The sequence below is a fragment of the Pleurodeles waltl genome, chromosome 4_2 (assembly GCF_031143425.1).
Source record: "Pleurodeles waltl isolate 20211129_DDA chromosome 4_2, aPleWal1.hap1.20221129, whole genome shotgun sequence".
NCBI lineage: Eukaryota > Metazoa > Chordata > Amphibia > Caudata > Salamandridae > Pleurodeles > Pleurodeles waltl.
Window position 1 is genome coordinate 7,785,564 of NC_090443.1, and position 12,316 is coordinate 7,797,879.

Below are 12,316 nucleotides of genomic sequence, written 5' to 3' on the forward strand. Positions count from 1 at the left end.
CACCAATTCAACACTGTTGAATTGGCAGGAATATCTCCATTTGAAATGTTATATATGTGGATTTGCATGATATTACTATCTCCACTGTCTTCTAACAACCTATAATATATGGTTTAATACATATTGCATAATTCTTTCTTTCCAGATTTTCTGTTATAGGTCTACTTCTAAGAGTTAATGCACAGTTGGATGCCTTATAAATAATCTCATATTTTGCATTTACTGATATATGTATAATGTTTTTTTTAGTTTTTTCTGTTTTTTGTGTTTAGAAATCTGAGAAGTTAATATTTCATAATATTTTTCATATATGGCCATAATTTGATGTATTGTTTCTCTATTTAACACAGTCTGTATATTGACATGTACTTCTCAATAAACATATAAAAAAAAAAAACGGCCTCTCTATTTTGATCATCAGCCACCGTTTGCGACATAATAATTAACACTCATAAAGAAATATTGCTGTTTTGCACAGGCCCACAAACTATGGGTAACATGTACATAATATGTAACGAAGATTCAGTAAGTTTGCGGTATAAAAACTTTGCACACCCCTCCAAAAGAAGTACCTGCGGTTAATGGACGATCAATCCCGACAAAACCAGGATGCGGCCCGTGGAAGGCTTCTTGGAACTGATACCTGAAAGTCATTGCACTGTGCCCTGAAAGGTACAACAAAAACATCTGAGAACGAGGAAAAAGGACATTAAACCTGATCCCACAAAAATAGTGTTTTTAAAAATTTTTATTATGTCTTTGCCCCCACAGGGCGGTTTTATAAAGCCAATCACCAGCTGATCTATAATTATTCAATTTACTGTTAAGGTGCACTATAGTGAGTGTGAGTGAGAGACATACCTTCTACCTTCACAGTGAAGTCATCGAGAGATCGTATTTTCAGCTTCCATTCACCACCTGCAAGTGTTTGCAGAAGGCTCACGACAAGTGTCTCTCCAACCTGGAGAATGTTTCCCACTCCTTTCAATAGACTGTCTAATCCTCGGAGTATTGATCCTCCAATCGGAATACTGTTTAGTAAACCTATAAGAGGGATGCGAGACATAATCAGTGGTTACTGGTGTCCCCGTTTACTGTGCAATTCAGACAATGCTTCAACTGTAGGCATCAGACTCAAGAAGCAACGACTGCCTGAAAACTCGTGTTTAAGACAGAACTCTTTCCGTTCTGAGAGTTGTGGATATTTTGCAAAGTTTTTTGAAAATTGGCAGCTTGATTTTTTTCAATTTAAAACTTTCTCACAGGAAAATTCAATAGGTCTAAGAATGTATTTTCCTACGGTAAACTATACAGTGAAGGTGTAAGGGAGTATGAATATCTTAGATCAGCAACAGCTCCGATGCTCCGAATCTAAACTCTAATGGCCAAGGTATTAGCTTACTGACATATGTCTAGAACGAAGTGACTCCAGCTGACACCTCAGTTAACCACGGGGTTTCATGTTAGCCATTCACATTACCTACTCTAAAACATTTGGGCAAAAATGCAGTGACTAAAATAACAGATTGAAGCAAATATATGTATTAATTCCAGTCCCAAAGAATAACCTGTAGTTTGGGACCCTGGTTTAGCTGGAATTGCATGAAGTCCTAGACTAGTAAATGGCAGGGAGAGGTACAACATCAAATAATCAGCTGTGGAACAGTAGTAAAGAGGTGGTAGTAGTATAGCCGTAATGGCAAGTAAGTAGTGCAGCTGTAAATTACTTGCAATGGTATAGCTGTAAAAGACAGGTAGGAGAATCATCATACTAGTTGGATGTACTATAGTCATGAAGAGAAGGTAATAGCAAAGCTACGAAGGGCAGGAGGTAGAGTAGCTTTATAGGGAAGGAAGGTGATGATATAACTGCAGAGGGCTTGTGCTGGCATAGTGATGTGGCTGTACTGGACGGACAGTAGAACAGATCCAAAGGACTTGCCGTAGTACAGCTCTATTGGGAAGATCATTATAAAGTTTTGAAAGGCATGTAGTGATATATTGGAATATTTCTAAAAGGATGATATTGGTAGTGCTATAAAGGGCATTTAGTAGTAAATCATGAAAGGACAGGCAGTGGAATCATCTTACGGATTCGTTGTGACCATAATGGGTAGGTAGGTGTACATGGTATAAAGTACCCCTGTTAGGATTTGTGTGTACTATACAACATGGCTGGGTAGCCCTATCGCGCAGTACACTCACAAATACCATCATGGGTCCAGTCAGGTACTTTCACTTAACCTCAAGCTCAACCCTGGATAGCTGTGGCTGCGAACAGTAAGGCTTAGCAAAGGAACAATGTTTGAAGCATTTAACAGCACCAAACAATGGAATATAAAAGTCACATGACATGAAAGAAACAAGACACCAATTTATAAAACTAGAGCTTATTTTTATGAATGTTTAGAGCCCTTAATCATTAAAATCCACTGGAGGGTTCCAGAGTTGCAGATTTTTAAAGCAATAAATAACTTTTAAATCAACTGCAAACAAGCATTGGCCAACAAAATGTTTGGAATCTTACGGAAAGTTTGTAACAGTTAGTTTGACAACTCCGGCACAAGTTGGGTGACCAAATCCATCCGGGGTACACTGATAACCCCAGTGGTTACCTTTTTCTTTGGACAAGCTGAGTCTCATCTGTAGTGCCCAACCTGCTGACAATCAAAGCAGGGCCCACCTTTGAAGAAAATCTCAAGCCCGGAGTCCCCACTACTCTTTTTACTGGAGCTGAGGTGAGATTTACTTTCCTCTCTTTAAGGGTTCTGGGGTTCTGAGGAATTTCTTTGGTGGGTTTACCACCTCACTCCTTTCCTTTCTGTGGGCCTAACCCCCCTTGTTAGGATCAACCCCTTAGGGTTTCTTGGGTACTCCTGTCCTTACCCACTCAGCCTTCTTGCCCCACTTGCCCAACTCGCTAGGACTAGAAAGCTTTGAATCTACCAGATGCTCTTAAAACTTCTCTGTGGAAAAAATTGTCAGAATGTGTTCTTTAACCACTAAATTGTATAAGTCCTCATATGTATCAATCCTGTTACCTTTTAACCAACCATCCACTGACTTTCCAGATGTATCGTCAAAGTCTACCCATGTCTGTATTTACACCTTTGGTATGTTCCTAAACTCTTCCGGGGTGAGACCAAATAGCTCAATGAATGCACCTCTAATGTGGGGGTAAGATTCTGCCACCTCATCATCTAGTGTAAGCAATCTATCTCTCCCACCTGTTGGTAACAGTTCCCACAACAAGGCCCTCCCCATTGTTGTGCTCTCACCCTTCTCATCCTGAGGGCTCTCTCAAAGGATGTCAGTCAATGTTATCCCCTTCTACCTACTTTGGAACTATGTCTTTGGGGAATCTGCAATTATAGGCACCACCTGTATGCTCCTCTTACTCTTTGTTGCTGCCACCATTCTCTAGGGGTCTCCGCCCCAGCTTAACTCTTCTCTCCTCCAAGGTCAGCCTCTTCTCCTCTAGGGCCAGCTTCCTCTTCTGCAGCTCCAAGAGGCTAAGCTGGGCCTCTAGGTCCTTAGGCTTCCTCACTGAAGAGAAGCTCCTCTTGCTCCCAGACAGGGAGCCATTCCTTGGACAAACTGTGGGGACCACACTCTCCTGGTCCCACCCTGTGAATGGATCCACATTATTATCTTCATCTCCACTCTCATGGGTGATGTCATCCCCCAAACCTATACTTCCCGACTTGTCAAAAATTATTTCAGCCAGTTACCAACTTATTAGTTTATGATACAGCTAAACACAAGTTCTAGGTCCCACCGCTAGGCACCAAGGTGAGGATTTGAGTGTACTACATGATATGGCTGGGTAGCTCTATTGTGCAGTCACTCACAAATAGCATCTTGCGTCCAGTCAGGTAGGATTACTTAACCTTAAGCTCAACCCTGGGTAGCTTTGGCTGCAAGCAATAAGGCTTAGCAAAGGAACATTGTGGAAAGCATTTAACAGCAACAAATAACGAAATAAGACAGTCAAATGACACAAAAGAAACAAGACACCAATCTATAAACATAGAGCTACTGTGTATGAACTTTTCGAGACCTTAATCATTACAATCCACCTGAGGGTTCCAGAGATACAGATGTTAGAAGCAATAAATAACTTTTAAATCAATTGCAAACAAGCATTGGCCGACAAAAATGGTTTAAACGTTTGGAAATTTTGAAACAGTTAATATGACAACTCCAGACAGAGTTGAGTGACCAAGTGTAGTAGGACAAAGGTCTAGGGGGCCAGAATTGAGACTTCAGACAGTTACCTGGCCACCAGAGCATTTTTAAAGTAAGACCCAAACTTTACAGGATAACCACCATTAATAACAATGGATTGATCCTGGTGCTGAGGGATGCAGGCTTAAAGATGCTCAAGGATGCTCCTGATGCTGTGTGGTTCAGTATACAGGTGAGTGGGGGCCACTCTGTCCATGGATCTCGGGCTCCCACAAAGTCATCTTTGCAGGGCTCCAAAGGATGTCAATGCAGACTTTGAGCTTTTGCAACACAGCAGTCACGGTGCAAATCTTTGGTAGAGGCCGGTGTCCACCTTGGGAGACTAATCCAGTCAAAACCAACACTCACAAGTCCAGCACACATGGGTTCACCTTTTGGCTGTCTCCAAATCGTCCTTCGGGGTGCCTGGTGTCCGGTAGCTGCAAGACATCTGCGGTGGCTACCAGAAACGTAACTTGAGCTCTTTGGGCTTTAATGTCCCCAGTACCATTCTGGGGGCCCAACCAACTGACCCTTGGAGTCTCTGCTTCAAAGTGTGGCTGGATATCAACTTTTCCCCAAGCCACACATGCAGAACACCGCAAACTCCGCTAGTCCAAGTGGTATCAGGTGTAGTCTCTCCAGCATCGCAGCCTCTCTTTGTGCCTATCTGTTAGAAATGGGGTCTCTAGTTGGCGGTGGTTGCATCCTGTCCAAATAGGGACCCTCACGCTAATCAGGGTAATGGAGTCACACTCCTAATATAACCCCTGCTCACCCCCTTGGTAGCTTGGCAGAAGCAGTCAGGCTTATCTCAGAGGCAAAGTGTAAAGTATTTGTACCCACACACACAGTAACACAGTGAAAACACTACAAATGGGCACGGGAGGGCGGCAACGGTTCTGGAGTCACACGGACTCCCAGGTACAGTACCTTAGAAATTATGCAGAATCAAAGATGTAGCATGTAGTTAGGGAGGAGAGTAAATTCTGGAGCCAGTGCAGCGTTGGTTCTGTGCTGCTATGCAGGAGGTGAGGTGTCAATTCCTTACAGAGGTCAGGTGTCAGTTTCTGATGAAGGCAGTCAGTGGCTTGACCCGCTGGACTCATAAACCCTGCAGGATTGTAAGGAACTGCAATCCTGCAGGGTTTATGAGTCCAGCGGGTCAAGACATGATGAGACGATCTCTCAGGGCTGTGGTCACGACATGGGGCTACAGGGGCCACTGCGGAGTTGGATGTCACGGATGTCGGTGACCCTGCACTCGGGACTCACAATGTCGCAGGGCTTCAGCAGTGCTCTGACGGCATCAGGCCTGCAGTGTCGGTCATGGTCGTCGCACTTCAGCGGAGACCATAGCCTCGGGTGCAAGCAATTTACACAGGGAGGGCTTGCACTTTAGCACTGGTCAGCCGTGGTAAAGTGCCCAGAGTACCAAAACCAGCAAAAATGAAACCCAGCACACAGTCAAAAATGTAGCAGGCAGAGGCAAAAAGACAGGGGAACTACGCTAATGATGCCAGGTCTAACACCTTATAACAGGTTTAAAATGGTCTTCTTCTCGTTCGCCTTCCAAGTACAGCATGTACTGAGGTCTTGTGCCGATGGTGCCCATTATATCCTAGCAAAGTGCCCCAGGGGAACAACGCTGTCACTAGAGAATGGGCTAAATGGCCCCCTCCTCTCTGGTGACACAGTTCTGGTAATGTGTGGCATCTAGCTATCCCAGAGTGCAACATTCTTCCCACAACCAACATGGCAAAATTCTTCCTTGACTATAAGGACTCTGGTAGCCCATCCCCAGAGATCTGAACACCATGGGGCTACACACACCAAGAAAACCTGTTTGTGAACAGATTTTCCCTCTTCTGTCCCTGGATCTACTCTGCCTGCAGGTAACAAAAGGCATCCTGCCCAGAGTGCCGTCCCAGCAGCCCTTCAAATCGGCTTCACCTTTGAAGCTCATCTTTTGTCCTAACACCCCGGGCAGCCATGCTGTGGGAGGAGGTCACACCTTCCAGTGTGGCATCAGCCTTTGTTCCTGGCCTGGGAGTCATTCATGTGTATACCTAGGCAGGCAGAAAGCTGTCTGTGTGCTAGTGCCTTTGTGAAGCCACTGGACTAGTTGGGGCACAGAGTGGCATCTTTACAAAATTTGGTTACCTTTAAAAATGACATTAATATCAACATGGCCATCAAGTCGCATTTAATGCCACAATTAATTTGATACCTTACATAATCCCCTTTGGTAGTCCCAGTCAAAAGTTAGTCCGGTTTGGAATCCAACCAGTAAGTCTATATTAGCTAATGGGACTACCAACCTTTACTCGCAGCAAAACAACAATTTGGAAGTGTTGCTGTTAGGACATATCGTAAAACATATGTCTTACTTAGCAAAATACTGCTCCCTGCCATAGGACTCGAAAGGCCTTCCTTAGTTGAGACTTACATATAATGTTAAGGGATAGGGTTTCTTTGTCATAGGTTTAAATGGCAAAGTCGAACTGGCAGTGCAAGAACTGCTCTTTCAGTCTGCAGTGGTTTTGTACGTTGTCATATGAAGGGTGGCACAAACAGTGCTTCGGCCCTGAGTGGACACTCTATGCCTGATATAGATATTGACGGATGAGTTACTCTGTCACAACGGTGATGGATATCACGTCCGCCGAAATTTAAATCCCATTATGTACTATGGGATTTAGATTTCGGCGGATGGGATATCGGTCAACATTGTGATGGAGCAACTCGTTTCCCAATATCTAAATCAGGCCCTCTGTCTTAGACACACTGGGTGCCATATACTAGGGACTTAAAACTGAGTCAGGCCTTTCCCAATTGGGTTTATCCAGTTCCACATGTAATTTGCATGGGGTTCTGACACCGGCACTTAGATCTTGTTAGCAGGCTTCAGTGCACTCTCAAAGTTGAAAACCAGCAGCTAGTAGTTCACATGGGGGCAAAAAAGTAAGGCTGGGTGGTGAGCTCCGCTCTGCTGGCAGAGCCAATGGAGTTTTTGGCATTCTGAGCTCTGCTTGGAGCGCAGAGTTGGGCAAAAAACTCCACTAGCGCAGAAGCGGAGCAGAGCTCACCCCACTAGTTTTTTTGGGCCACAAAGCGCAATCGCAGATTGATTGTGCTTGCACTGTGGCCCATAACTAGTCTGCAGCCCAGTTATGGGCTACAGAGTGCAAGCGTAGATAATCTGTGCTTGCGCTGTGGGCCCATAACTGGGCTGCACGAGCTAGTCGGCATGGAGCTGCTGCTGTGGAGCTGCACCAGCTCCGATACAGGCCTCCCTCCTTTCACTGTCCTCAGCAGCCTGGTGACAGAGGGAGGCAGAGAGCTAGGCCGCTGGAAACGAGGACCCTGCCTGGACCCAGCAGGTAAGACCCTTGTTTTGCTTTCTCCCTGCCCGGCACTGAGCATAGCAGAATTTTTATATATTAGAGTCTGTGCTTGTAAAAAAGGAAACTTGCAGTCAGAGTTCCACTTGAAAAAAACCTTTCTCCCAGCGTCCCTGGGAAAGGAAGTGGTGTTATGGGGTACAGAACTGAGGTCATCAGGGGGAGCATCAGCTGCTGAGTGGTAGTCTGGCAGCACTCACCAGATGGGGATGTGTGTGGCCTGAGAGAGGGCCTTAGAGCCCAGTGGCAGGCAAGGCTAGGCATTATGTGAAAATGCCAGGCAGCTGCTGGTGGTGTGTTGGTTTGCTTCTGACTAGTGCTGGGCCCTAAAGAAGGGTGGTCTGAGGCCGTGTTTAAGTGTAGAGGAAGTGATTGCAAGGCTGGTGCAAGACAGGGTGTGTGCTTGCCACTCCAAAGCAAGTTTGTGAAGGAAGGCAGTTGGTGAAAGGAAGTGTGCAGGGGAGACTTGCACCCGATCTCAGAAGAGCTAAGCAGGGAGGATGAAGAGGGACCAGCAAAAAACCTGTTTCCTTACAACCCCTTGCCGTATATTATAAGGATATTGCAAGTCACTCAGAAGTACCATGACCATATACAGGAAAGAGGCCAAAAGCTGAGTTCCTTTTTAAGGTTATGAAACATGGATGGTAGGGGGTAGTTAATGAAACATGGATGGTAGGGGGTAGTTATAATAGTCACACTATCACTCTTCCCGCAAACCACTTTATTCCTTGATGCATAGCTTTTTCAGATGAAAGAGAGAACAGGTTTGCAAACATGAAGAAGAAAAATAGAATCACAGTTAAAAAAATTTTAAAGAAAAGGGCGCAGTAAAAACATGCAAAAAGATTCAAACTTTTCCACAATTACCCAAGGGGAGCAAAAATAAACATGTTGCCATAAATAGCTCCTTTCTTCTTGGCAATGTACAGCTAGAAAAACAAAGACCAGCTTCTTTAATTATGCTTTATCACCCAACCTGCCTTTCTACTCAGCTGCTGGCTCTGGCGGCAGTCATTGTGGTGTCAGAACTCAACTGTAATATGTTATTACAGTCAAGTTTCTTTATAATCTGTGACGGGTTGCCTCACAAGTTGCTGATTATATAAGGGATAAAGTACCCCCGCCATATATTTTAAGGATAGTGCAAGTCACCAAGTTCCATAACCATATAGAGGAATGAGGCCGAAGGTCTACTTCCTTTATAAGGTTATGGAACTCCTAAGGGACCTGCAAAATCCCTATTACGTATGGTAGGGGGTACTTTATCCCATATAATACATGGTCACACTATCACCTTTCCCACAAATCACTTAAAATCTTGGTGTGTAGCTCATTCATATGAACGAGACAGCATGTTTGCAAACATTAAGAATAAAAATAGAATATCTAGTGCAAAATTAAACACGTCAAAATATTTTTAGATATTTGTTGAAAAAAGATATTAGAACCAGTTCAGTATGTCAGTTTTATTTTTTTTAAAGCTGCAGTAGCTTGGAATGTGTAGAAACATCCAGCAACATTCTACCTTTTCTGTAATTATCTAGTGAGTGCAAAAAATAAACGTTCTTTCTGCTTCTCGCTGTAAGCTAGAAAAAAAGAGCAGTAGAAGGAAAAGCAACTTTTCATTTTCATTGGTTTAAACAGCTGCTCTATGACCAGCTCTGCTTTTCACCTCAACTGTTGGCTCTGGCAGCTGGCATTGTGACATCAGAACTTGACTGGAATAATTTATTACAGTTGATTATTGATGTTTTTTCTATATTATCGGTGACTGGGTCACAAGTTGCCGCTTATAAAAAAAATTAGAGGCAGGAATTTATACAGGGTCTGCAGAATTTCATGTATTATGAAGAGATTACGGATTTTTTTTATGCAGGAATTCCATAATCCCATGTATTATGTAGCTCAAAAGGGTAGATTATGATACAGCTGACTCTAAAGGGATGCGCATGGTATAGATGTGAAGGGCATGGAGAATGCTAGTGATATAGCTGTAAGTGCAGTAGTGGAATAGCTTGATAAGGAGAGTAGGATCATATCTGTAAAGGAATAGTGGTTGTAGAACCATAAAGGGCAAATCATGGAAAACGCTCTTATTGACAGGTATTGGAACATCAGTAAAGACTGGTAACAAAATACTTGTAAAGATTCATAGTGGTAAACCAGTGAAGCACTGCGAGATGAAGATTTGCCCCATTCTGAGCCAGCCTCTGACAACAGGCTATTTTGTTAGGGGTGTGCACAACTTACTTCTGTGTAGCTATGCAAAATTTCAAAAGCATTCCATGAAATTACACATCATTATAAGAAATAAATGAAAAAATAGTATTTGGCGCTGTATTTTAGCACACTAGAAATATTGTGCAAAAAAACAAAAGCACTGTAAATAACAGCTGCTTGTGTTCTGTCCGTATTCATTCACAGTAAATTTGTAGGCACACAACGTGGCATAATAGGGTAATTTGGGATTATTTATGCAGGCTGCAGGACCATATCTACAAGGCCACGCAAAGCCACTTTGCACGGCTTTTCATGGCCTTTGCGTGGCTTTTAATGGCCTTGTAAATATGGAGTAAGGCAATGCAGCGTAAGTCGCTTCATTGCCTTACTTTGTGTCAAAGAGGCACTGCATGGGTGTTGCAATGGGATTTTCCACGCAAAAGCCATGGATTTTGATGCATTCCCAGATTTACAAGATTTTGTAAACCTGGGAAGGGAATGCATCAAAAGCCTATGCCTCCCCAGGGGAGGCGTAAGGGAGGCGCAACGAGGAGAAATGTCCTTATTTCTCCTGGTATTTTTCCGCTTTTTATGTGTGCCGCATTGTGCAGCACACAGAGTAAGAGGAACTCGGTTCCATCTATTGTTTTTGTACAGGAAGGTGTCCCTGCCTGCACAAAAAGAATCATCCTTACAAGCAGACTCCCTTGCACCATGGCGCAAAAATGCATGCATTGACGCATGGCAGCGAATTGTGTCCCAGTTTAGGGGGAAAGGACAGGAAATCACCATCTCTAATAGATACAGTGCATTACTGCCCTTTACTTTTACTTTTGATGCAGGACAGCACCACAAAAATCATGAGCCCCTAGTTTATTTCGGAGCTGGCAGAGGCTTTATCAATGCGAAGCCAGTTTTGGCCCACATTTTTGAAAGAGAGGTGGGCAACAGTACATGGATGAATAGGTCTGCTTCCATTTATTGGAAGATGACCCATTACTACCCTCCTTTAAATCGGCTCCCTGCATATCAACGAACAAAGATACGTATCACAACACTATATTCATATGAATACCATTTATATAGAACATGTACAAAAAAATCGAAATCAATGCTACATATTACCAGAACTTACCATTTGGGTCGATGATTGAGAGAGCTTGCAACACCCCTGAAAGGGTCAGCCTCACCTCTTGTAAGGCAGGATCCACATGGAAATTGAAGGCATATTCTGATTTCGAGGGGCTGCTCCTTGCATGAAATACCAAAACCTGTAAAATAATGTGTCCAGAGGTGAAGAACAAGTTAGCAAAGATTACACATGCAGGGTAAGTGTACAGAAAATCAACAAGTAATGTCAGATCACTTATACAGTGGATGGAAACTGCTATAAATTTTCTACCCTATGATACTATTACTAGAAACCATAGACAGTAGAGATAGATGAAACACACTCAGACAACTTTCAACAACTTAGGTACTTCTCAATGACGAGTATGTACTTGCAAGACCAATCTGCAAATTCCATAAAGACTGCAGAGGAACAAGTAGAAGATGGCATTGTGAAGCTTCTGTTATAAAAGTGGGTGCTTGTAACATGCCACACACAAGTACTAACAGATGTTCCTCCAGAAGAATGAAACAGATCATATGTATAAGATGAGCTAGAAAAGGGCTGCATGAAATAAAATGCAACCCTCACAAGAGAGTGCTTTTTCGAGTATTATGCATTTGGACATTCAAAATGCATTTAAAGGACTATGCGCTCCATGACAGTCTGTTTTGCCGCCACTTTTCTCATTGTCGTAGATAAATTTCTGTTTTTTAGGAGGTATCCAAAGTTGACTCCCTGGAGCATCCATCCTTCCAATAACTCATCATATCTTTAAAGCTGAATGATCTCTTTATCGTGTACCAGTAGCATTCATTATTTGCACTGACAGTCACCTAGGTGGCAGTCCACTGCTAATAAATTGGGTAAAGTTCTTGTGTAGGTACCCTAATTTCCATTACCTTTTTCACATTTTATTTCACTCCCTTTAAATTAATCAATGATTAGAGGCACATCTTCAACTCTCCATTATAAGTATGCATGACATTTTCATTGAGTTTGACAATGCATCGAGTTCATCAGAAAATTTGATTTGCCATTGTCTAATCAGTTGTGTTCAGTAGGATCTTCTAAGGTATATCAGATCACCATGTTTTTGTGGACATACTTCCACTGCAGTGATACATTGTCTGAATGTTGCTTAACTTTGCCTTAGTGATCTACATTTTGGGCCTGATTCACAAAGGTAAACTAAGACCAAAAGTCTAATGGCCCGGTCAAAAAGGTAAACTTAGACCAAAAGTCTTTGTTTAGGCCAAAAGTCTAAACTTAAACAAAAAGTCTAACTTTACTAGTAATAAAGTTAGACTTTTGATCTAAGTTTACACTTTTGGTCAAAACTTAGACCAAG

The 12,316-nt window shown here is 42.9% G+C and overlaps 1 protein-coding gene across 1 annotated transcript in view; it reads right to left on the minus strand.

Moving 5' to 3' along the window:
* The window catches only part of LOC138292040 (von Willebrand factor A domain-containing protein 7-like), a 344,708-nt gene that overhangs the window by 87,489 nt on the left and 244,903 nt on the right, over window positions 1–12,316 (minus strand). Inside the window, exons 11-13 of the mRNA XM_069230371.1 lie at window positions 10,990–11,125; window positions 862–1,044; window positions 573–665 (exon numbers count right to left, since the gene is read on the minus strand). Coding sequence (XP_069086472.1) covers window positions 573–665; window positions 862–1,044; window positions 10,990–11,125 — 412 coding nt within the window. The remainder of the gene's footprint in view (window positions 1–572; window positions 666–861; window positions 1,045–10,989; window positions 11,126–12,316) is intronic.